We start from the raw sequence: 26,568 nt of genomic DNA, 5'->3' as shown, positions 1-26,568 counted from the left end.
ATGACACCTGCATTGGACTTCCATGAAGTTGTGCTAATTCGGCTCTGCTTTCTTAGCTTGAAGGGGTAGTTACTTTTATCGAATCACCGCTTACATTTACATTTTTTTGCCGTCCCATTCACTTTGTTATAACGAGGGTTTACTGTATTTTGTTTGACAAAGTCATGGCAAGAATGACACATTTTGGCACAGGTTTGGCAGCGATTATTTAAAGACTTGTGCTAGTTTCCAAATTTGTTCCAAATAGGTGTGCCTTGTAAACACATTGCATTCAATACATCAGTCGCAGCATGTGGCCTAAAGTGATCAGTTACTTAATGAATTGTTGCTAGCAGCTACACATATTGATTGATTGATAAATCTTTATATAGAAAAGGACTGGCTCGAAGGCCTATACAGGGGAGTGGAGTAAATAGAAGGGAAGGGAGATAAATGATGGCCAATATCCACCTCGTGCACGAAGTCCCAGAGTGACAGCAGTGTTACGCTACATATATATGATGTCTTCAAGTGATCTGCCTCAAGCACTATAATTTTGCTATCTGCTGCAGTTAACATTATGGTTTTCTGATAAGAGTAAGAAAAGAAAACATGGTATTTTATGCAGTGTTTAGAAATTGATTTAAGTAAGGTCAAGAAAGAACACCTGGTGTACATACAGACGATTTTTAAAAGTTCTGAGATGATCTAAAATATAGCCCTGGTATTTCTTACAATAAAAAAAAAATGTTTTAAAGTTTGAATAGAGACAGTATTCTAAAATTTTTGTAAGAATGAGATAATAGAACATTTAAAAACCTGGGAATTCTGGAATACGAAGTAGTATTAATATTCTGGTATTCAGGATTTAGGATAACACTTGATATATTACGTACGGGCAACATTTTCAAATTCTAATAAGATTCTAAAATCTGGTATTTCTTGTATACATATATTTTAAAGATCTGATAAGCTGGAGACGAGATAAGGAAATGTTATATTTCTTACAGCCAGTATTTAAATATTCTGATAAGATTGAGATAAAATGAACGGGGGGAAAACACCTACTGTGTCTTACATATGTGAGGAGTATCAAAGCCATGGAATAAAGGACCAGGCAGTGATGTTAAGATGGACCATGTGCATTTTGCTTTGTCACAGTCTGCAAGTGGATCCTGGCCAGTGTGTCTCAGTCCCCAAGCGCAGCTCCTCCAGAAATCTTCAGAGTAGTCCCCGTGGTGAGTGTCCTGCTATACACCTGGCATCAGAATTTTGTGCGTCATGGTATTGGCAAGAAGCCAGATTTTACCATCTCCTATGCAAGCTGCCACGAGTGTGCAAGAGGTGATTCAATCTTGATTGTGAGAACACCACAGCACATGGAAGCTGCACAGATAAAAGATGTTAGGTAATATTACAGTCAATCTCGGATATATCTAACCCAGCATATCAAATTATTGTCTATATCGAGCAGTTTTAACATCCTCTTGGAATTAATTCGCAAAGGTATAGAACTAGACTACACATATATCGAACTCATGTTCACCGCCATACTCAATGCACAGGGCGTTTCACTTAACTCAAACCAAACTTTAGAAATATTTAAATACTACGGCCAGAGAATCAAGGTAGTGTCATTTGCCATCGCCCTGAAATAGATTATTTTTTGCTTTCCACCTAGTTAGATAGTCTTAATTACTTAATCAACTTATCAGTTATTTTAATTAGATTAAAAGTGTCATTGAGAAAATTGTTGAGCAACATGGAAACTCCTGATACAGCTTTCTGTTGCTCAATACGTGCTACATAAAAGTGTTTTTGACAGCATGAAAGAAGCCCGTGAATACATGCAAAGTATCTTGAGCAGCCAGTCACATGTTCCAAAAGTGGACAACACGTGGCAGCCCTCCCTGAAACACTGCTTTTTGCAGCTGCTGGCAGACGGTGACACAAGTTTATGCTTGTGCCGTCGCGGCAGCATCTCGCATCACTATAAGCGCAGACAAATTTGAATTTTTTTCTGAATAACCAGGCAATTAACTGTGCCAAGGGTTATACTATGTAAATAACATAGACTCCAAAATGTAATCTTTATGCAAAATATGAGCAGGAACAGTGCAACAGTGAGCGCAAAATCTTTTTTCGAACATACGCAGTGAAATATGCAGGAAGCTATATTATAGTAGAGAAAAGTGCTAATAGAAATTATTATGCTAGCTATTGTGGTGGCTTGCAAAGTGGATATGTCGCTTCGTTTCTTAAGGGGGGATGTGGGGATGAAAACTAACTTTTTTATTTATAAGCCGATTCTGATGAAATTTTGCACAGGTGTTACTACTATCACATAAACAAAACTGTGAAAATATGGCTGCAATATCTCAAGTACTTTTTTGTTTACAAAAATTTCTGTTTACAAAAGCTGTTAATTTTTGCAAAATGCCTGCACACCTGTATATTGATGCTAGGAGTTCAAGCAAACATTGATAGCACTCCTACATGTATTCTCCACACAATGACATTCCTGTAATTTTTTTAACCTAACAGAATGTTTTTATATTCTTATTCTTTGGCAGCTACTCCAGCTGCATGAAAATCTCGACTGTGAAAACAAAAGATAACAAATTATTGAAGCAACTATTTTGAAAACAAGACATGTCATTGTGTGCAGTGATGCACAATGAGCGTAACAAAACAAACGGTGTAAAAATATTCATAATAGTGGCTGAGATATTGGCTTTGCAAGTTGACCTTGGTGGTAGAAAAAAGTTTTGAGAAAAAGGTGTTTGAAGTTTTAGGCCATGTTTATTCGACTAAAAACCACCGGCCTTGTAGTTGCAGGTGTCAGGTTCATCTCTCGGCTTCTTGAATCTTGTATGCTTTCCTTCATGGGCTTTCTGTGCCCTCTTCCTGCGCAAGGCATCTTTTTCGGCAGCAGACCTTGCAGCAGACCTGAATTTAGCTTTCAGGTGCCCCTGAAATGTCTTTTGATGAAGCCCCCTGTACGAAACGTTCATCACAGACCAAAAGTCTGTAAGGGCAGTGGCACCTTTCCCTATGCTCTTGATTGCTTGCATGGACCTCAGGTTCACCTCAAAGGCCCGGCTTCCTTCTTCTCTTGGTGACGACCACTGTGTTTCCGAAGCACCGCAAGCTGAGCAACGTAAAACCATCTTCACGGCAAGGCCAAGCCTGGTTTCCGGCACTACCGCTATCCCCGGCTCGAAGCACTGATGGCACAGTGTTTTGCTGAGAAGCGCATTCACAGCGGCAACTTGCACAAGTAAAAACTCGCTCGAGTCCGTCGCCACCGAGCATGCTCCTCCAGCCGTCAACCCCATCTTCCGTTCGGTTGCCGGCACAGAACCAAGTGACGCGCGAACAGTGGCAGCGGTCATATTCAACTCCTCCGACAAGATGAATTGTGGCTCAAGATGTGACTGTATGGTGCGGCCGTTGCTGATGCACGGTTCGTCTTCACGGCCGGCAGACGCACGCGCTTGGGCCGCACTTTCGTCGTCCATCTCGGTGACGGCGGCGGCACAATCGGGGTACGTCGCGGAGCATTCACAGGACGTCGAAGGCACGAAAGCATCGGGAAAGGTCGTTATCAGTTCGGTATTGCCACCACTGGAACACAAGGCTGTAACAGCCCGCGAACTGCGCGGCAATGCGTCGACAGTCTCTGTTGCAAGCTCGTGCGCGGACGCATCACCGCTAGGCCTACTTATCGTTCGGCTGTTCGCTGGCTTGCGCTTGCGGCTGCCGAAGCGGTGCTTGGTAGCGAATTTCGTCGTCCACGTCCGCCCAGTCATGGTCGAAGCCAGAAAATGAAATAAAAACTCAAATCCGAATAAAGCGATGAAGCGGCGGCGTGCCCCGAGTATCCAACGCGTATACAAAGAGGCAGCGGCCAGCGCGCGAAGAAACGGGAGAAGCAGACGCCGCAGCAGCTCCCTTCCAGATTCGGCCAATGGGGCGCCTCGTAGAACGCACGTGACGAAGCAAGCCAATCGGCGGCCGCGACAAGCAACTCCGCGACCTTCAGACTTTTTGCTTTTTTATGCTTGCCCTTCTCTCTCTCAGGAAATGAAAGAGAGGAGTCAAAAGGCGAAGAGGCGCGCTTTTCAACGGTACCAGCATGGCCGCGCCGCGTACTGCCGTTCCGGAGCTAGGGACGCTCGAAAACCGCGACTTTTCCACCGATTTTCACGAAATTTTCGCTGTATTGCCTTACGTATATATTTATTTATGGTACTTAGCAGTCGTTTTCAGCGGAAATACTTGAAAATATTATAGAAAAGGGGTCTAAGATTCGAAATCTGCAACTTTCTAAAAAGTGGTTTTTTGGTCGTTTTTCCCGAGTTGATCCCCGCGTCCCCCCTTAACTGAATGTCATGGGTTCAACTCCCTGTGGCCACATTCTGGTGCAAAATGCAAAAGCGTTCAAATAGTGTGCTTTGGGTTCCTGTTAATTATCCCCAGGTGGTTTAAAGCAATCTGGAGCCTATCACTAAAGTGTCTTTTGTAACCCATCAGTTGCTCTTGAATATCTAACCAAACACTTTCACTCTCTGTTCTTGATTTCTATAAATGCCTGTGGTGAACCCCCTTTGTTCAGTGCGCTTAGTTGACAATGCTTAAACAAGACAATGCTGAAACTGTCAAGATCAAAATTACTCACTAATTTTGTGTGGATTTTAGTATGAAATAGGAGCAAGCTGTGTACTGTCAGTTTGCAATCATGGAAACCTATCTTTTCTTTCTCTGCTCTGCCAGATGAAGCAGGCAGTTTAGCCATTTAAAGGAGTGCTGACATGGAATTACCTTCTTTTTCTTTTCTTTTCTCGTGTTCCTTTTTGTGTAATGTAAAGGTCCAGATTCATTAAACGATAGGAAATAGTAAATATACTGTCAAGCACCAGAGTGTGCTAAATACTTTACTGTCATAATTGTTTCTACGAACTAGTTTTGGTTTTTGTACCCGGGCAGCGGATATGTCATGACATCATATAGTTGCTGGCTCCACTCCTGTTATAGACATGGCTGCCATATGTAAGTGTAACCAAAAGAAATGTGCACAGCACTTCAGCTTGTTTTTTATGAGCAACACGACCAGACCTAGCCTTATTGCTGCATGGCAACAGCAAACATCGCTAATAACATCGTGATAATTTCGATGATGCCAGACCAACCTTAGTTTTCCTACCTTTGTCTTGCTTAGTGTTGTCATTCCGTGGGTGGGAAGCAGGTAGTAGTGTCTCGAAAATGTGCCATTGCTCAGTAATGTTGCCATACAGCTAAAAGCATTTTAAAAAAGGGATTTAATATAAGACTGGTTAACCAAAATATGTTGCATGTGTAAAATTTTGCAAGAGCTTACACTGGCCTTTTTGCAAAATAGGATAGTTGCATCATGTAGTGCATCAAAAGTGGTACCTAACCAATCATTGCCCATTTTGTTATGTTCTCATTGTCATGCGCTGGAACTTGGGATGTCCTTGAATGTTTTGTTTTTTTTTCCTGGTTTCTTTTTTGGTTTCTTTTTCTGTTTTTCTCTTGGAAGCCTGTTTGGTCTGTGTGACCAAAACTAGGGTATTTCAAAACAAATAAACATAGAAGGACCTGTGGTTCCAAGAAGTCTGCAGTGACATGAGTCAGCATTGTAGTCTGGATGTGGCCTTCTCTGCAGCTGTGCCAGATGCAGAGCGATCAGACAGATGAAGAGTTGCAGAAGGATTGTGCAGTTGCCCTAGCACTTCTGGGCAATGCCTTGCTGCCACCTGAGAGCATCCGGGCTGCCCTGGCCACCATAGGCGAGGTACGAGCATTGTGGGTTATTTGTACTTAAACTTGCAAACAGTGTGCTTAAAGGGTCACTAAAACGCAAATACTAAGTCGACGTAGATTGTTTAAATACCACTCCAGAAATCTCGCCACGCTTGTTTCGCACCAAGAAAAGACTTAGTTTACAAGAAAATTGCATCTGAAGGGTCCGAATGCCATTTTCAAAATTCAAATCTCCTGCCACCGAACCGGGGGAGTGGTGACGTTGAATACGTTGAATACGTTGAATTACCACCCTTTGCTGCTGTTGGTGAGTAAAACGGTAGCCGACAGATGGTGGTACCGAGCCAAGACGGGCTGGTAGGTTCGCCGCGTCAGCTGCTTTTTGGTCAAGTGGCATAGACATTCTTCCGCAAGCGGGATAGCCGAAAGTGGACGTGGAGGAGCCCGAACGGAGGGACTAGAAATGAAATAGACTTCATACTCTGCGCTAACCCTGGCATCATACAAGATGTGGACGTGCTCAGCAAGGTGCACTGCAGTGACCATAGGATGGTAAGAACTCGAATTAGCCTAGACCTGAGGAGGGAACGGAAGAAACTGGTACATAAGAAGCTGATCAATGAGTTAGCAGTAAGAGGGAAAATAGAGGAATTCCAGATCAAACTACAGAACAGGTATTCGGCCTTAACTCAGGAAGAGGACCTTAGTGTTGAAGCAATGAACGACAATCTTGTGGGCATCATTAAGGAGTGTGCAATGGAAGTCGATGGTAACTCCGTTAGGCAGGATACCAGTAAACTATCGCAGGAGACGAAAGATCTGATCAAGAAACGCCAATGTATGGAAGCCTCTAACCCTACAGCTAGAATAGAACTGGCAGAATTTTCAAAGTTAATCAACAAGCATAAGACAGCTGACATAAGGAAGTATAATATGGAAAGAATTGAGCATGCTCTCAGGAACGAAGGAAGCCTAAAAGCAGTGAAGAACAAACTAGGAATTGGCAAGAATCAGATGTATGCGTTAAGAGACAAGCCGGCAATATCATTACTAATATGGATAAGATAGTTCAAGTGGCTGAGGAGTTCTATAGAGATTTATACAGTACCAGTGGCACCCACGACGATAATAAAAGAGAAAGTATTCTAGAGGAATTCGAAATCCCTCAGGTAACGCCGGAAGAAGTAAAGAAAGCCTTGGTAGATATGCAAAGGGGGAAGGCAGCTGGGGAGGATCAGATAACAGCAGATTTGTTGAAAGATGGTGGGCAGATTGTTCTAGAGAAACTGGCCACCCTGTATACGCAATGCCTCATGACCTCGAGCATACCGGAATCTTGGAAGAACACTAACATAATCCTAATCCATAAGAAAGGGAACGCCAAAGACTTGAAAAATTATAGACCGATCAGCTTACTGTCCGTTTCCTACAAACTATTTACTAAGGTAATCGCAAATAGAATCAGGAACACCTTAGACTTCTGTCAAGCAAAGGACCAGGCAGGATTCCGTAAAGGCTACTCAACAATAGACCATATTCACACTATCAATCAGGTGATAGAGAAATGTGCGAAATATAACCAACCCTTATATATAGCTTTCATTGATTACGAGAAAGCGTTTGATTCTGTCGAAACCTCAGCAGTCATGGAGGCATTACGGAATCAGGGTGTAGACGAGCCTTATGTAAAAATACTGAATGATATCTATAGCATCTCCACAGCCACCGTAGTCCTCCATAAAGAAAGCAACAAAATCCCAATTAAGAAAGGTGTCAGGCAGGGAGATACGATCTCTCCAATGCTATTCACTGCGTGTTTACAGGAGGTATTCAGAGACCTGGACTGGGAAGAATTGGGGATAAAAGTTAATGGAGAATACCTCAGTAACTTGCGATTCGCTGATGATATTGCCGTGCTTAGTAACTCATCACTGACCTGGAGAGGCAAAGCAGAAGAGTGGGTCTAAAAATTAATCTGCAGGAAACTAAAGTAATGTTTAACAGTCTCGGAAGAGAACAGCAATTTACAATAGGCAGCGAGGCACTGGAAGTGGCAAGGGAATACATCTACTTAGGGCAGGTAGTGACCGCGGATTCCGATCAATAGACGGAAATAATCAGAAGAATAAGAATAGGCTGGGGTGCGTTTGGCGGGCATTCTCAGATCGTGAACAGCAGGTTGCCATTATGCCTCAAGAGAAAAGTGTATAATAGCTGTGTCTTACCAGTACTCACCTATGGGGCAGAAACCTGGAGGCTTACGAAAAGGGTTCTACTCAAATTGAGGACGACGCAACGAGCTATAGAAAGAAGAATGATGGTTGTAATGCTAAGGGATAAGAAAAGAGCAGATTGGGTAAGGGAACAAACGCGAGTTAATGACATCTTAGTTGAAATCAAGAAAAAGAAATGGGCATGGGCAGGACATGTAATGAGGAAGGAAGATAACCGATGGTCATTAAGGGTTACAGACTGGATTCCAAAGGAAGGGAAACGTAGCGGGGGGCGGCAGAAAGTTAGGTGGGCGGATGAGATTAAGAGGTTTGCAGGGACGACATGGCCACAATTAGTACATGACCGGGGTTGTTGTAGAAGTATGGGAGAGGCCTTTGCCCTGCAGTGGGCGTAACCAGGCTGATGATGATAATGATGATGATGATGGCATAGACTGTTTGGGCATTCCACGACATCACATGGAAGTTGAATTCTCTGCTACTTGCAGTTTGTGTGAGTTTCATGAGCCAGCAAAACCAGCGCAGCACTACACGATAACGAAACTAGCCAAATGCGAAGACGTTGGCAGCGTCGAGTCGAGCGAAAATGAAACCTTTCAGTCGCTCGCATCATTATCAAGGGTAATTTCAATGAGTTCTTTTTTCTAAAGAATGAAATAGAACTGGACAAGCAGCATTTTATTTCTTCTTATAATGCTATACAAGGTGGTTTTGTTTCATCTTGTAATACAAGGATGTTTTTTGCAACGAATAGTTGAGTACTAGTTACAAAATTTAACTGGGGAGTGCTTTCATCATCAGGCAAGTACTTGAACATCCCGGGGAAGTCTCTAACCATGTCCCGCATTTACCTCAATTACTTTATTATTAACGCTCTGTTCACGATTATATTGATGCCTTTGAGATTCTTGAGCACTAATCTGTCACTTTAGCTTGACTTAATATTTGCCTTTAGTGCCCCTTTAAGACAGAATGGAAGGGACACATACAGCAAAGAATACACTGTAGTTGAAGTATGATTTACGTACTAGCCCTAATCCACTCTATGTTAATCATCAGCATTACCCCAGTGTCATGGGCAGGTTAACTGCATAATTACTTTGTTTAGCGCAAAACAACAGACACAAGAGAGACGACCCAGGACAAGGCGCTACTCTCAACTTACATCGTGAAAATGATGTAAGTTGAGAGTAGCGCCTTGTCCTCTCATCTCTCTTGTGTCTGTTGTTTTGTGCTAAACAAAGTAATTATGGATTCACACCAACTAGCCTGCCAACGCATCGGGCTGAGGTTAACTGCATTTCGGCTCAGCATCAATTAGAGCAGACAGCAGCTGTATTCAGTTGCGTGAAAAATCCAGTGAGGTGTGTTTCTTTAAAGGGGCCCTGAACCACCTGTTATGGAAGTGGAGAAAGGCATTTAAAGTGAAAATAGGCTATTTCAGAAATAATTTGCCGTAAAAAATACTTCAGTGCATTCAGCAGAAGTGGAGTCATTGGCAATCAAACACAGCCTCCAGTGGGCTCCCGTTCCTTCTTCAGTGCATTGCACTGCGAAGGCTACAGCGCAGTGGGGCATGCCCACAGCACTTCGCCTTCTAAATGTCACCATGGCGCACAGTTAAAATCTCATTTTGGATGTTAACGTAGACGCCACGACTTCTGCCTTTGGCGCCTATGACGCACTAAACGTAAGCCAAATGCCGTTGTCCTCAGTGAGCCACAGTGCGCTTAGCCAGTGGACTCGTGGCGGCAGCCGTGGTATCAACACCATGTAGCCGACAGCAACTTGATGTCAGCTATTGGCCAATAGCGAAATGATCAAATAGTGCGTCCGGTGACGAAATAGTGCATGTAGAAGAGAGAGAGGAAAAAAGAATGTTTGAGAGAAAGGGGGTGACTTCGCAATCCGCTTGCGGGCTCCATGCACCGCGTACAACAGCAAAACAGCAGCGTATGCTACCCACGGACTATGTTATTTCACCAAGCCCGAGGGTTGGTTCAGGGCCCCTTTAACTGAACCTAATTGTGGCAGGCTGTGACTAAGGGTCAGTTCAACAGTGGTCAGTGTGCTCAGGTAATTAGCGCATACTGTCGTTAGAGAGGCAAGCATAATGTTTCAACAGTAATGTAGTCCCGCTGCTTTTACTCCTTTGTTGAAATTTTTGGAATTAAATTTGTATTTCTTACTGTAGCAGCATGTGCATACTGTGTTGGCTTCATTTTTTCATAGCATGGTCTGAGGTGTGGCGAAGTTATGTTGAAAGACAACTGGATAGAATTTTTTCTAATAACAAACTCAATTTATTTAGTTTCATTCCTGAATGTTATATAGCACACTTTGAGCTGTACTGTGTTGAGGTTGCTACATCCCATTGAACCAGTAACTGTGTCGTCATTAAAGTGCACCAGCTTGGCCATTGGCTTAAGGCACATTCACACCGAAAGCGGAGCGCCTAAGCGGACAAGCAGATTTTCAAAGCGGCGAGGCGGCAAGCGCCCGCACCTGTTCAGACCGGCCGCGTTGTCTGGCTATCCGTGCCACCGGGAAGGCGGGGCATCTTGCAATTTCTTTAGCGATTTCAGGGACGTGCCGCCCTCTCGCGGCACTTTGGGTTTGTGCGCGCACTTTCAATATTTTTTTCTTCGTGGGTCGGCGCGCTCCCGTCTGCTATCTACTTCTGCAAAGTGATGAGCTCAGACGAAGAAGGCGAGATCGTTGGCACTTTACTCGCCACTTGTCTAGTCGATTTTCAAGATTTGTTACAGCGCAATACAAGACAAGGACAAAAGAAGGTATAAAGCGACGACACAGCGCCGTGTCGTCATTTTACACCTTCTTTTGTCCTTGTCTTGTGTTGGGCTGTAACAAACCTTACTATGAATCCCATCCAACTGGCCCAACTTGCCGTTTTGACGCTTTTGAATAACGGAAGCGAAAAGCCTAGAGAAAGACATTCGTTTACATTCCTTCACCAGCGCTTCCGCAGTGTTGGGTTCTGATTGGCTGCGGCCAAAGCGGCCAACTTATCCGCGCGGAAAAAATCGGTCCAGGCGTGATCCGGCCAAGCGGCCGTGTATTACAGAAGCGAAAAGCCCAGAGAAAGACATTCGTTTACATTCCTACACCAGCGCTTCCGCAGTGTCGGGTTCTGATTGGCTGTGGCCAAAGCGGCCAACTTATCCGCGCGGAAAAAATCGGTCCGGGCGCGATCTGGCCGCCGCGTATTTTCCGCAAAGCAAAAAAATCCGCGGCCACTTGGCCAGATTCGCTTGTCTGCTTGTCCGCTCCGCCTTCGGTGCGAACGTGCCTTTAGTGTGCGCCGGGGATGACGCAAGCATTTCCTTGGAAATGTCACCCTAAATAGTGCCACTTTGTGTTGACATGTGCAGGTGATAAAGAGCCCACATTGGCATTCACGGGCAGCCAGCTGCAACCTGCTGCAGTTCCTGGTGTTCACCAACCTGTTTACCATGCAGAGCTGCTCTGAGTGGAGGGACACCGTCATAGGGCACACGCTGGCCTTGCTTAAGGACGAGCGCCTGGAGGTGAGCCTGTCTGTGCTCAAGAAATTGCTGTGCGATACACTGTATGGGGAAGCAATAAAGGAGAATGAATAAAAATTCTCAGGATCTCTTATGCTATTCCTAAGACAAAGGCAAAAGTCCAAGTGCCTATTTATTAAATATGGACGCATGAAGGGCACATCCCCTTTAATTCGCTTACTCTACTTTGCTTAGTCATTCCTCTTAATTCGCTTAGTCATCCTCTTAAATCGCTTAGTCATCCCTTGTAATTCTTAAGGTCCAGGGTATGACTTTCACCCAAGGTTATGGGTTCGAGTGCCTTAATTAGTTATCCTTTAATTAGACGTGTCTTAATTAAATGTGCCTTCATTAACACTGAATGTTGTGGGTTCGACTCCGACCAAAGGTCGTGGGTTCAACTCCCATCAAAAGTTGTGGGTTTGTAGCCTTTTTGTACCGTTCATGTTGTCGATGCATTTTCCGCTCAAGATCAGACTGACTAATGAGACATACATGCAAGTCTTTTGCCTTAATAACCAAATGAAGCAAACAGACAGTAAAACCAGGGAAGTGTACCATCGTATTTACTCAAATCTAATGCACACTTTTTATCCAATAGAACGGGTCAAAAATAGCATGCGCGTTAAGAATCGAGTACGACCCTAGATCTCCGTTACCATATTGCCATCGGCATTTCAAAATGGCCGACTCGCCTGCGCTTCGAGCCTAGCTGCCGTAGCTTTCTCCATGTGCTGTAGTACGTGTGCTTAGGCAATGCTTCCTTTGGCTTAGGTTAGTGCACCTTCTGTCTTCCCATTTTCTACGTTTGCGCTATCAGTGTGAAAGTGCCGACTGCAGTGACATGCTGAGTTTATCACAATGCCGCAATTAAAAGGAAAGTGATCATGTGTGCGGAGAGGAACTGCAATCGGGCCGCATAACGGGCGTTCGGAGTTCCCGAAACTTGCTTGCAGGACTGGCGCAAGTAGGAGAAGCTTTCTACTCCGGTGGCTGCTATGTACAGTGCGATGGAGATGTGCAATGGAGACAACACTCTACGCACCTAAGCGCACCGTGCTTGTTCTCGTTTTGATAAAGAGTTTCTCCGCGGTCGTTGCGGGAGACGTGTTCACGCTTGCTTATGCACGTGACACTATGCTTGTTAATTTAGTTAGCAAGTGAATGTTTAAAAGTTTATATGGCCAATAAAATTGGTATCCTTACTTTTAGTATAGCTGTCTACTAATTTGCTATCGTAATCGATGCTTTGCCTTTTGGGCGAAACTGCGACTTCTTTTATTTATCACAACTTTAGTGTATTGGGAGTAAATCTTTGTTTTTCCAAATGAGAGAAAGTTGTATTCCTGTATGAAAGAATGAAGTGCACGGTACTGTAAAGGACTTTTTGTTTTCTTTAGGCCGCGGGAAACATGCACACATTAAAATCGAGGGCGGGTTCATTTTTTTCATTACACTCAAGGGTACATTAGAATCGAGTAAATACAATAAATGAAACTGGCTCTTCTAATGTGAAAGCAGAGTTGCAGTTGAAGCTTGCTGTAAAAAAGTCACTTCCAACACAAAAGTACATTCATTATATCCAATATTTCCTATAAACATATCTTTGTTATATGCTGATATTGGCATAAAAAATTTAGGTAGACTTTGTTACATCCAATGATTAGTTATTTTCATTCTCCTTATATTGAGATTCGACTAATACTGAAAAGGAAAATAAAAGTGAAAGAAAAGACAACCTGCTGCCGGTGGGACTCGAGCCCACGCCCTCCGCATCAGCTTTCCGTCATTCACTTTCTTAAGTATTTGTGTCCGAGATCTACCTTTGAGAGGTCTAAACAAGGCCACTCATAGCCGTAGCTATGGGTGTGAAACATTTCATAAATTGCTGGCGACGCGTAACATGCAAACTTTGAAACAGAAAACTGGCCAGTAAACCTTATGCTACCTCAAGGCTGCCAGGGTTGAGACCATTACTACCCAGGAATCTCTCCTCGATCAGGACAATGAATATGACCTCATATAAATGCACATACAGAAACACAACTGTAGCTAAAGAAGTTCATTTGCATTTCAAGTGCTTGTACAAAGTACATAATGGCAAAGCAATGGGATGCTTCTTATCTTTTAGCTGAGTTTAGGAAACACACTTATGTGACAGCAAGAGTAGATGGTGTATTTATGCATATAAGACCGTCAATGATTTATGGTTTACGCCTGCATAAATCTTGCGTATATTTATTTTTACAGGAAATGATTATGGCAAATCAGTGCTGTGAAAGCCTGCAAGGTGGAGAAAGGGAAAATTGTCATCCACCCAACTGTAGGATGAAGCTACAAAGAGAACCCATATGGGTCTCTCAGAAATCTGGGCCCCGATTTTGTAGCGATGCCTTTCCCAATGCTAATGCCTTTCGGTGCTTTTCGTGTTCATGAGTGGTCAAGTGACACTCCACTACTGAGCAGAGCATCAAACAGGGCCACTTATAAAAGCAAAAAGCACCAAAAGGCATTAACATAAAAAAAGGCATCACTATGAAATAGCGGCTCACTGTCGGTTTCCTTTGTAGCTCTATGCAGCAGTTGGTTGGAAGACAGTTTGTTTTTTCTGAAGATTATTATGGTACACCTGAAAAGAGAGAGAGAGAATAAAGGAAAAAAAAGCCTATTCATAGTCATTGCAATGCGCTGTCAGATGCCCATCTCTGCTACATGTAACATTCTGTTTTTGCCTTCCTAACCAGCCATTTATAAAGCAGCTTTATATTCTGTGACTTATATAATGATATCATGCCACATGATATACTTGAGCCAATGGAAGAACAAGTTAGAATTGAAATAAGGTTAACATAGGGGATGGGGCAAGTGCACCTGCCTTGGTGGCACAGTGGCTTTGCATTGGGCTGCTAAACCTGAGAGGGTGCAAGACCAAATCCCTGCCACAGCAGCCACATTTTGACGGGGGCAAATGCAAAAACTCCCGCGTACCATGCATTGAGTGCACAATAAAGGACCCCAGGTGGTCAAAACTAATCTCGAGTCCCCCACCCCATCGTGCCTCATAATCATATTGTTGTTTTGGCACGTAAAACTCCAGTAATTTCATTTGAGGCAGGTGCCCGACTTGTAACATAAGTGACTGCAGATGAAGTTGTAACATGTGGTCAGCTTTGTAAAGTTTTGCAATAACGGCAAAAACGCCATTGCAAAGTACTGCACAAGTGCTATACACATTGACATTGCAAGCACTCCTAGTTCTTCCAAGTACTTGTGTGAATTACATATGATTTTGAGCTTTACAGGGGCAGCGAGTTAGCAAAGCTGCAGCAAAATCTGAAAGAAGGGATGGGAAAGAGCAGGCAGCCGTGTCTTAGAACTGCGAAGTAGATTGTTCACTGTGTTTTCTGTGAATGATACTCCTTGAATTTCTGTGGAGTTTACTGTCCTTAATATTGCTACGGAACTGCTAAAGATCTACCAGTGTGCTTCTGCCGCCGGGGGTAATGCTACGGAACAATTATGTCATTTGCCAAGAGCAGGCCTATCATGATTGAAGGGATGGTGAGGAGGACGACGATATAACCTGGCAAGAATTGTTTGTTCTTGGCAGGGCTACATGCATATGCACTTGTAAATATACTTTTATATAGTCATTCCTGTACTTCTTTATACGTAACGATATCACTGTCACTGTTATATACAAATGTTTGACAAGAAATTCAGCTTTTTGTGCGAGTGACCACCAGGAGACTGAGAGAGATGACAGAACAATTCTATCCCAGGTGCGGGAGACGGCAAGTGAGACCCTTGGAGGCTTGCTTCACTGCGAGTTCCTCAAGGTGACCGATGGGCTGTTGGTGAGTTATTGTACCATTATTTTTTTAATATTCTATCCAGATGCTATATAGTCGTCTTTTTTTTTTCTTTACTGCAATGTGATCTTGTGTTATTTCTACAGTACTGGTAACTGAGCAGTGCACAAAGAAGCTTGCTAGGCCCTTTCAGATTCATCCTTTATAGAGGCAACATTGCATAGCTTGTTGATTTGCACTTGTTTATTCGTGCATTAATGGTAACAAGTATTGTGATGAGTTGTGACATGTAATCAGAACTTCGACTTTCTGTGTTTTTCTATGTGTATGTGTGCATGTAAAAAAAGCTGTGTGGTGTTTTGATGTGTAAGTTATGACAATATATATGCTATCACTCCTTTTGCGTGGGCAGTTTTCATCTTTATTAAAGCTTAACTGTTTGGCAGAGGTATCAAACTTCAAGTGTGCTTGAAAGAAGAAATCTAGCAGCACTTTACCTGTGCCGTTAAATTGAAGGAAATATAATTGCAACATAGATGTTTTCAGTGAGAGTGACCATGTGGGCTTGTTGGTTGTTCACCTTGAAACAAGCGAGTTGCTGTGCGAACAGAGAACTAGGACATGAGTCAATACGACTTGTTGTTGGGCGAGCTGGTTCAGACTGCAAGGAAATAAATGGACTGCGCAGAATTCAAGACGTCCTTGTCTTGCATTCCGCGCAGTTCATTTATCTCCTCAGAGGACATCAGAAGTGTGTTTATTCTTTTGTGCCTTCTCGTGTCCTTGTTCCCTGTCTGCGCTACAACTTGCTAATTTCAATATAGTTTCAAATTCTTAGCATTTTTCTACAAAGCATGGATTTGTTCAAAATGTCTGTTCACATTTGTTCAATTCATCCCCCCCCCCTTCACTCTCCCTCTGCAAACCATTAAGGGAATGGAATGAACTGTACATGATGTTGCGACTATCATTTCCGGTGACGTATTTGTTTATTTAAGTGACTTTTTGTAAATGCTGTGTTGGTGATACATATTTGCTACTGTGTAATATGTTTCTTTTGTTACTTTTTGGTTGATAACCTTAACTTCTACGTTTGATCAATCTCCCTCTACCCTACTCTCCAATATAATGTCATCATTTGGCACACTGGGTATGCAATGAAATGTTAGTCAATGTAGCAGGAAACAACTGTTTCCTGCTACATTGACTAACATTTCATTTCATTTCAAGTGATAAACAATGGTTGAACAAGAACTTTGAACAAGAACAAGAGTGCTTGTCTTTGTCCACCTTTCTTGTTTCTGTGTTTTTATCACGCTAAGTTACTACTTCAATTATGGGAAACCAACTGTCCAAATACTAATCAACTTTTCTGGAACAAGAGCTGTTTCTGGAGCCGACATTCCAGCAAGGAAACTTGTCTGCTACAAGGCAACCACTGCATTCCTTGACATTGCTCCTTCTCTTCCACACCTTGTGGTGGATAAGAATAAGCGGGCGGGTGGAGTAGGGGACAGATGGCATTGCTAATCATTGCTTTGTTAAAAAAAAATTGCGCTATTTTGGTGCAGCATGTGCGGGTGACAGCAGATGCACAGATCCTGGCGTATGATCCGTTTTATTTCCCACTTTGATACATGCTGTGGTTGTCACCTTCTGTTTGTTTCTTTTCCTTGGTGAGAGTTCTATGTATGGTTGCTATATGTACAGATAACATATCCTTAGTAATAAAGCTTTAGTTGAAAGTTTGCACTTGTGCTTGTCTTATCCCTCTTGCACTCATAGTTTCTGCATACTAAAGAAGTTTGGTCATGGGATACCAACTAGCTTGATCTCTCGCATTGTCTGAAACAGTAGGTATACCCACTTGGTGCTGTGTGCCTGCAGACCCGTTCTGACATGTTTTATGTGCATATGTAGGCGGTGTTCAAGGCCCAGTGCATGCACAAGAAACGGACAAAGCGGGCCAGAAGTGGGGCACGAACACCGCTGGAGCCGTGTGACTTGATCGAGCGCCATGCGGGCATCCTGGGTTTGTGCGCGTGTGTTAATGCATTCCCTTACGACGTGCCGCCCTTTATGCCCGAGGTCCTCGTCCTTCTGGGTGACCACCTCAATGAACCACCGCCCATTCCGGTATGCCCCCACGATTTTGACTAAAATTGATTTAAATGCGTCATGACATACTGTGAATACAAAAGCATTTGTGTTTGCCTATGTTCAGTATTCAAAGATTAATCCAGAACCTTCCACTACACTGGGAAGCTTTGGGATGTAAAGTGCCAATAATTGCTATTAATAACCACTCAATCAATCAGTCTATTCTACTACCTACTGTACTTATTCAAATGTAAGGCGGGGTTTTTTCCCAGAATCCCTATCCTCGAAGTCGCCCCCTGCCTTACATGCAAGACTGATAGATTGTCACTAACAACGGTGGCTGCAGTGCCACTTTTCCAGGAATCCAGATTTAGATGGCAGCTCAAATTGGAGAAACTAATAAACCTTGGTGGGTGAGGCAGCACTGTATTTTTTATCAAATAACCTGTACCAAGAATTACAAAAGTTTATATGCTAAAGGCAGAGTGCCAGTTATTGTGAATTTCACCTTGAAGGGTGCGTTCATAGCAGTGCAGCGCGCACTGCCGTAAAGTCGCATCATAAGGCGAAATTTGCACTGCCAGCAAGTGACACCTCAAGGCAAAATTTGTATATGACCTGCACCGATTATTCCAGGGGCTTCAGATTGCTCCGTATTTCGGGCAGGCCTCACCAAGTATGAATAATTCATTGGCTACTCTATATCGACTTATATTTGTGTGGATACTTAAGTTCTTTTTCTCAGGTCCCTCAACTGGCACCCTTGCCTTATACTAACCATGACTGCCTTATAGTTGAATAAGTATGGTCTATAGCGCAACAGGCATACTTAAGTGACACCCCAGAAATGTAAGGTTGTTGGAGGGGTCCCTGTAATACATATTGGCATGAATATAGAGAAGTGTATCATTCAAGAAAAATGTGAGGTAACATGTTGTCGAGAACATAGAGTAATAATGAAATTAAAAATGCAAATTTGAAGGATGCTGTTTTATTCTCATATATTGGAAATAGTCGTACAAACACTTTGAGTCATGCTGAAAGACCGCCTATCTTGGGCTAAACTACTCCAGAATCACGTGTCAACATATGAATATGAAAAGAAACTGAAATTTGTCCTTATCCTTGGGACTGGTTATGATTTTTTTTTAAATAACACATTTAATAGATAGTGATTTGTGTTTTTCTCTTAACCCTTTGAGGGTCAATGAAGTAAATATACAGTGCCATGAGCAAGTCTAAAAATGGTCGATGCCGTATATTTACGGCACCGTCTATACGTTTAAAAACCGCGCCAATTTCCAAACATTTTATTTTCTATCATGTGCTGCCACTATGTTGGAATACAGGGAATTTTTTTCATGCACCTCCCTCTCTCGGTTTTCGTTGCACGGTTTGTTTCAGCGCTAGTTTGCTCCCACGTGTCTATATACTACCGCTCACGCATTGGCGCGCGCCCGGGCGGGTGGCGGTCTGGGTTTTGTTTTCGTGGGCGGTTTCAACTTCTTGCGCTTGCAAAACTGATGGCTATCTCGTTACTAATCACTCAAAGGGTGACTGCTTGTTTCTCTCTCACTTAGAGCTCACAGGGGTGCGCATAGAAAGGATGCCGCCATGTATGCGTTTCCGTTGCTGCTTCTTTTTTCCTTTTTTTTTTTTGAGACTCGTGAAACTTAATTGCCTCTGGTTGGCAATAAGATGAAGATTAGTGGAAGTTTGTCACACGTTTTGCTTTTTTGACGAGCACACAATCGCACAGTTTTCTTGAGTGCGCGCACCTACGCAGTTCGATTACGCTATGGATGTACAGTCGCGGACAGAATAAAATGGACCACGGTATCTCCGAAAACGTTCACCTCTCGAGCAGCCTGTAGCAGTAACCAGCAAAACTGCCCACGACAACGTTGTTCGCATATTCTAGTCGAGGTCCAAAATGCAAATACCAGATTGCATTGTGAGGTTGCGGAGATATTCCGCTTTTTCTTAGATTTCATGGTCCATAATATTCTGTCCGCGACTGTACATATTAGTGTAAGAGCAAGAACATTTGAGTCTTGCGAAATATTCTTGTGTGCGCATTTTCAAAGCCCTGAACTATAACAATGCATCAAGTTTCTTAATCTTATAAGTTGCAGTAAAACGCGTTGTGGGGCTAGTTGGTGCATAGCTTTCAATAGATGGTAAGTTGATAAGTTGATTTCCTTTTTTATTGATGTTATTCATGAAGGAAGAGTACATATATACCAACACAAAATATTTTTTTCTCGCTTTACGGTCACCTTAAAAAAATTACTGTAAATTTTTTTTTAAATAAGTCCCTAAGAAGAATTGGAATCTTCAATAAAAGAAAATCGACCCTGGGCGGTCGCGTATGGCGAAAAAAATCGACCCTCAAAGGGTTAAAGCTTCAAAAAAAATTTACATTTACCTCTGCTTTTTTCATGTGAAAATTTTGCAGTGAGATTGAACTTTATGGCCCTGTCATTCAATATAACACTTTGCACTTACTTGCCTGGTCCTCAAAGGCAATGCTTTACCAGACAGCAGACACCATTTGTGACCAAGTGATGTCATAGCTGTCATGTTCCATATACCATTTCTGGCAAGGGGCTTAGACAAAGACAACTTTGCATTTATCTTGGGCAACATTGTTTGACAATACAGGCAATTAAGTAACAGTGCCAAGTGTTATACAATCTAGATGAGAAAACACTATCTTGCTGTGAAAATTAGCAAGAATAAAGAGGCGGTAAGCATGAGAGCTTTTCAGGTTTCTGTAGGTGAAACACGAGTCAGTGCATAACCAGCCACAACAGTTTAGGGGGCGGGGGCTCGACAACAAATGTCAATTCCTGCTCTTAAAGCATGGTGCGTTTAATTTAACTGATCAATGCATAGGTCACTAATACCCCTGTCATATGGGCACCCGTGAACTCCGTTGACATGAAACTCCCTAATAGAGATTTATGGCCGTGGAGTTGCGGCCGTGTTAGACCGCACAACGCAAGCTTTTGACGGGCGCCACATGGGACATAAATGACGCTGCTGCGCTTACTTCTGCATGCAACTGCTTACATATATAGTCGCCGTTAAAGGCACTTTTTTTTTAACGCCTTATATAATCTAATAAAGTCACAGTGAGAAAGTTTGCTGTATGTTACCGTAAGACTTTTGTTTTTCAACCATAGCGAAGGTGAAAGCAATGCTGGCCACACTGCACTCCTGCTTTCGTATGGGGGCAGCGTGGGCATGAGGGTCACGTTGTTTGACTGGTGCACTTTGAGTTGGGATTCTTTGCTGTGTAATCGTGTGTGTATGTGTCTTTGTGGTGAGCTTAACTGCTTCCAGATGAGTGATGAAGCGCATAAACAAATTAAATGACGGAACAAGATTTCCCCATGTGGCTTGGTGAAGCATTGGTGTAGAGGGTGCAGGCGCTATGTCCTTAAAAACAAATTAAAAACTCCCATTACATGGTGCATAAACCAAGGCAAAAAAAATATAGAAGTAATATTTTAAGTGAGCCAGTTAAGACAATTTTATTATCGTGGTCACAGCTGTAGCTATTTGGGAACTAGAGTACTCTGTCCAGCCATAATGGTCATTGCCGAACTCCCTTACCAAAATCTCCATTTAACTTCCTTGGCGGAAAGGAGATTGTGTGATACGGAGCAGAGCTCCTTAGACGTAAAGGCGTAGGAGTTTGAGTAAGTGGGTGCCTATGTGACAGGGGGGGGTATAAGGTTAATACATGCAGAAGCTCTGAATTTAAAGTTATGTGCGCAGGCTCTGTGACAACAAGGTTTTTTTTTTTTTTTTCAAATTGTGTGTTCCATAGGCTTTTGTGCCCAACCGTGCCTGTGCCTTTTGGACACATGACTCAGTGTTACTGCTTTATTTTTTCTTCTCATTGCCGAAGGCCACCATCAAGAAGACGCTGTCCAACTTTCGACGAACTCACCACGACAACTGGCGTGACCACAAGGTCAAGTTCACCGACGACCAGCTGGCGGTCATCACAGACCTGCTGGTTTCGCCCAGTTATTACGCCTAAGATGCCCGGCCACTCATCCTCTAACACACAGGACTGGCCCTCAAAAGTCGGAGGCATCAGGGCACTGTATTCATTTTGTGTATATGCCAAGTGACTCTTTTTATTGCGAGGCCCGGGATCAAGCGCAGTGGGTGATTTAGTGATAAGCTCCGTCTCGCGGCCGTAGCTGTGAGGGAGTAGTGTGTTTTTATATTGTGCTTCATATTGAAATTTTTTTCACAAGAGTGAGTGTGCATTATCTGTCTTTCAAGAGACTCTATAAAAAAAATGTAGAGTAAATTAAGGCAAGCAGTGTTTTCCTTTCTTTCTTTTTTTTCTTCTTTCTTTTTTTTTAATACTGGTGGGGAATCCTTCATTGGGGCTGTTGTTATACAGACATAAATAAAGAACTTGTTTATAAAAAATATGCTGGTGCTTGGACTCTCGTTGTGCAAGTTATGTTTGTGAGTAGTACCTGCGACAGACTACATAGTGGTGAAAAGTTGTGCTTTGTAAGAAACACTTAAAGCTCCAAGGAAGTCTCAGTTGATGCAGCGGGTGCAGTTTTGTGTCCGAAGGAAGCAGTGCTTGTCCTGGCATTGAGGAGAGGAATAAACCTGTGTTCGTGTCTGCATGCCTTAGGTGTCCTATTTTTTTAACACATTGTGTTGCACTTTCTTTTTATAGAAAATATTTTTCAGAAAGCTCTGCATAGAATATGCTACTGTAAGCATACTGGCAAACATTGAGTGCAGTATTTTTCACAATAGTGTTAGTCAAACCTCAATATAATAGACACTGATATAATGAATTATCATATATGTTAAAACAAAGTAAATATAGCATTTCTCACCAATAACAGTGTATAATAAATGTATGCTCATAACGAATATCACATAAAGAAGGCATTTTCTTGTTGGATGCAATTTTATTATGACAAGGTTAGACTGTATGTCGTTATCTTTTTTTATCCATAACTCAAACAGGTATTTCAAAAAATTTCTTTTCAGATGACATCCTGAAAAGTGGTGACAAATTGATTCAGATCCCCGGGCTCAAGTGGCTATTGTAGTTTTAAAGAGCACATCCCCCTAAAATTGCTGGCTTGTTGGCAACGTGTGCTGATCAATTTGCTTTTATGAGTGTCTGTGTAGCTGTGATCAGTAAGTCTGTAGAGAAAATTTGAAGGCAACGGTTTGTCCCATTCAGTTTATTAAAATTGTAAGAAGCTATATGGAATGACCCCCTCTATGCAGCTCTGAGAAATGCTACATATCCTATAGCATCGCACATGCAATGCGAAGACGTGGGATTGTTCCCCACCTTCAGCAAGTTGTTTTTTCATCCACTATGCCGTTAATTTATAATTTATTTAATTCAGTTAGTAAATACAAGTAATTTCCCCTATGTTGTCCTTGGTGTTTTTGTTAGTTGGCTTCTCATGATACAATATACATCCTATAGAATTTTTTGCAAGGGTAGAAAACTAAATTGCATATAAAATTATTTTCAGTATGCCTGCTCTGTCATGATAAAAATGCACGGAGGCCAGCGGCCCATTGTGGTGGAGCCACCTTCCCAGCCTGCATGTCATTGCTAGAGCATGAAAAGCTTTTGCCATGTGTTGCCACCACTTCTTTGATTGCACCAAACTGTACGAGCGGTGGCAACAAGCATTGTAAAGGTTATCACCCTAAGTGCTCATCTACAACTGGGACTTGCATTGGCACAACTTGGGCTGCCAGTAGCCATGTTCTAGCAAACAACACAAGAGTTGGGTGCCAGCAATATGGGTGCTGGACACATGGCTTGGAAATCTCGGAAGTGATCTTGTAAGATGATTCCTGGTTCAGCAAGGTTGTAGTATGGTACTGACACATTCAAAAGGTTTCACGGGGCTTCAGTAAAGCCGTGAAGATGTCTATCGCATCTAAAGGGGACGGTCCAGTAATGTCTTTTGTTCGTTGCTGTATTGCCTGGAGGAACAAAGAGGCATTTTAAGTTGGTTGCATGGCTGTAGATCATCTTCTAGTTGCTACCTATCTCGTACTCGCCATGCTAACCACTACTGCGACCTTTCAATATGTTGCTGTTTTCTCAGCCAGGCACTGATCGTATGCAGTTACGCGACTCAAGAAAATGATGACTGTTCTTTTGCAAAAATCTAGTTCCATGAGAATGGCAGAACAACATGCATGGCTCAATGTGTGGCAGTAAGAAAACCTGGAACCATGTGCATACACACACTACTGCACAGACATTGCGTGAAAAGTAGGGATTTCTAGTGTAGCAGAAGCATGATAGAATGGTACACTGGAAATCTGGTGCACTTATCTGGAAATTGTTATGCCTTGCATTTGTGATGTCTTGCAGCATTGTTATTCATAACGCACTAAAATGGTATTTGCAAGACAGTGATTTACAGAAAGATTGGGACAAAGGGGCCGAGCAAAGGAAGTCTCAGCCTAGAGCAACATTTTGACAAGGGACTTAAGTTTCAATAACTCATCTTCCATTTCAATACACTGAGTGACACTAATTACAGTAACAGACACACCAGACAGGATGAGAAAGAACAATAATGAATGAATACCAATTGGCCCAGTTCATCGCCTTACTTGGCTCTTATCTCTCTTGTTTTCATTTTTTGGAAGTGTAATCTACAAAAGTACCTACGTAGCGCACATGTTGTTGCTGACATGTTTACACCAACAAATAAGTAAATTACAGTCAGTCACTGCAATGTCACTGCTGCTCGTGTGTCTTCTTGCTTTTGTGCTAATGCATCTATGCCATGCTATGGCTCTCTAACATGTATGAAACATTGAAACTGAACATCAGTGTGAATTATTAACTGTCAGGAAAATGAAAATGCTTTCTTTTTGATTAAATATATCGCGACAAAAAAGATCGCAGCACCAGTACTGTTAGCTTACTGCAACGAATAAGGGCCGAGATTTCACTTATAAATTCTTACCTGACACTTGCGTAACTCATTAAATGTTGATTTTCTTGTGACAAAACAGTGGCACCATCTATCCCCACTATAGTAAAAAGGTAGGTTTCACCATGGCCTGCGAGATTTGCTCCGGCTGTCCCATTCACACGAAGAGAGTGATTTCAGTTGTGGTCGTAGCCGGTTTCTTCTCCACACCACGGCACTCACACTCGAGGACTTTTCATTCGTTGAGAAGGCTTTCGCATGCTCCAGTATTGTTGCTGCAGCTTGGATGAGATGAGAGAAACACGTTTTTTCACAGCTGTACGATCCCTTACTCATTAGGAAATAATGGCTGAAGGGGTACAAGGGGCAAAGTGCATGCTGGTGGCTATTTATTTTCAAATGCATTAATATTTTGTGCACACACAATCCCACTACATTCATGTGGGTGTGTAGAAGTGGTATATCTCTGCAAGAGTTTGTCATGAGATGCGTAGGAGGTATGAAATGCCACTGACTAGCCCCTTTCATTGACCTTTTAACTATGTATCTAGTATTGGCTTTATTAGCAAAAAAACAAACCTAACTCACAGGAATAAATGTGCTAGAGGCATATATTCAAGGTGAATTGTCACTGAAAGTACAAACACACTATGAATGTTTCAGCTAAGGCTCAACAAGCCTTAAGAAAAAGTTTCATCGCAGATTAAACAAAATCCGTTTGTTCTGTTGCATGCATTTTTGTGCCGTTGCCTGCTGCATGCCGCAGTTTCAAGGCTGGATGGGGCGAGAAATTGTGTGCGAGGCATGAAGTTATAAATTATTCAATTATTTGTTCATTTATCAGCATATTATAATTCCCGCCCAATATCAGAATTAGTATGAATTATCAGTATGATGGAAATGTTGCACAGAACACAAAAACCTGTGCGTCTCATTCGCATGTCTGCTTTCAACACATTTATTTATTTTGGAGAAATATATTTGTTTATAAATACTTTACAGACATTTAGGAAGGCATTGGGTAAGGAGAAAGCTATGGTCACATCTACGTAAAACGGGTGTTATGCAACAAGGCAAGAAAAGCATCAACTATCAACATATCAAAAGCTTTATTTGCACAACATAATAGCATGTAATATGTGTGCGGCCAATGCAAGAAGTACAATTAAAATGAAAGCTACAAACAGGAAAAAAAGTACGCACAGTAAGATACTAGTAAATATTACACGAATATCATCTCACTTCAGAGTAGGCATACAACGTGTTGTGGCAATAGCCATATCAGTTGCTGAATCACCACAATGCAAAGCGCAAGAAAAAAGTTGCAGTTTCGCGCAGATCAATTGTGACAGCATATTAGTGGACAGCGATAATAGTTCTATCAGCATACTAACTAAATTAACAAAGCATGGTGTCAGGCACACACAAGCAAACATGAACACTTCTCACTCTATTCATACCCGCGGAAACTCGCTGTCGAAATGCTGGAATGAGGAAGCGCTACAGCAGCAGCGAGCGCATCGATCTTCAAGCTGCGTCTCACATTAATGTGAACTAAGCTGCGAAAATAAAGCGTGTGGCGAACTCTGTCCCCATCACATATGACTTTCAAGATACAGTGGCTCAGAGTAGAATGTGCCCCCCCTCCCTACCCTCCCCCTGGAGCTTGGCGCGCGACGAAAGATGGCGTGCTTCCTGGCTCACCCTCACAAGCCTTCACTGGCACACACAGCATACAGCGCATGGCAACAACTTTATCGCCCTTGGGCTTTATATGGAACCACACGGTGATGGTGACAGCAGAAGTGGACCTGGAGTTGCCATATAATTGATCTCGCAATAATAAATAAACAAAGTAAGAAACTGCAACAACAATTGAACTCTTGTATCTATGATAGCCAAGGATTCAGAGAGCGCTACTGGTGTGTGAAACCACACATGATTTGTTTTGGAAAATAAATTATTAAACATAAGTATTACAAAATCAATGAATAAGAATATAAAAAAGCACTGAAAAAAAACAAGGCACTGGAGAACTAGATGGTTGAGACATCAAAATGTTCGAGGCAGAGATGAAGGATTGCCTGGAATATATCCTGTGAAAATACCCAACTATCGTGCATTCTTTTATTTA

General features: G+C 42.5%; 1 protein-coding gene and 1 long non-coding RNA gene across 3 annotated transcripts in view; one reads left to right on the top strand and one right to left on the bottom strand.

Moving 5' to 3' along the window:
- LOC135916476 (proteasome activator complex subunit 4A-like) overlaps positions 1-21,917 on the top strand; it is a 119,909-nt gene extending 97,992 nt beyond the window's left edge. Inside the window, exons 35-40 of the mRNA XM_065449841.2 lie at positions 1,141-1,217; positions 5,669-5,797; positions 11,393-11,548; positions 15,328-15,402; positions 17,278-17,493; positions 21,377-21,917. Coding sequence (XP_065305913.2) covers positions 1,141-1,217; positions 5,669-5,797; positions 11,393-11,548; positions 15,328-15,402; positions 17,278-17,493; positions 21,377-21,511 — 788 coding nt within the window. The 3' untranslated portion in view covers positions 21,512-21,917. The remainder of the gene's footprint in view (positions 1-1,140; positions 1,218-5,668; positions 5,798-11,392; positions 11,549-15,327; positions 15,403-17,277; positions 17,494-21,376) is intronic.
- A 768-nt stretch (positions 21,918-22,685) lies between these two features.
- Positions 22,686-26,095, bottom strand: LOC135916477 (uncharacterized). 2 transcript variants are annotated; one of them, XR_011507318.1, is made up of 3 exons: positions 25,884-26,095; positions 24,468-24,715; positions 22,686-23,466 (listed from the first exon to the last, which is right to left on the bottom strand). It is a non-coding gene; the product is annotated as an uncharacterized lncRNA (long non-coding RNA). The 2 variants fall into 2 exon arrangements; XR_010568947.2 differs by having other exon boundaries at positions 25,895-26,095.
- Between the last annotated feature and the right edge of the window lie 473 nt (positions 26,096-26,568).

The sequence above is a fragment of the Dermacentor albipictus genome, chromosome 7 (assembly GCF_038994185.2).
Source record: "Dermacentor albipictus isolate Rhodes 1998 colony chromosome 7, USDA_Dalb.pri_finalv2, whole genome shotgun sequence".
Classification (NCBI taxonomy): Eukaryota; Metazoa; Arthropoda; class Arachnida; order Ixodida; family Ixodidae; genus Dermacentor; species Dermacentor albipictus.
The sequence above is the reverse complement of the archived record's forward strand: the minus strand, read 5'-3'. Positions and strand labels throughout refer to the sequence as shown.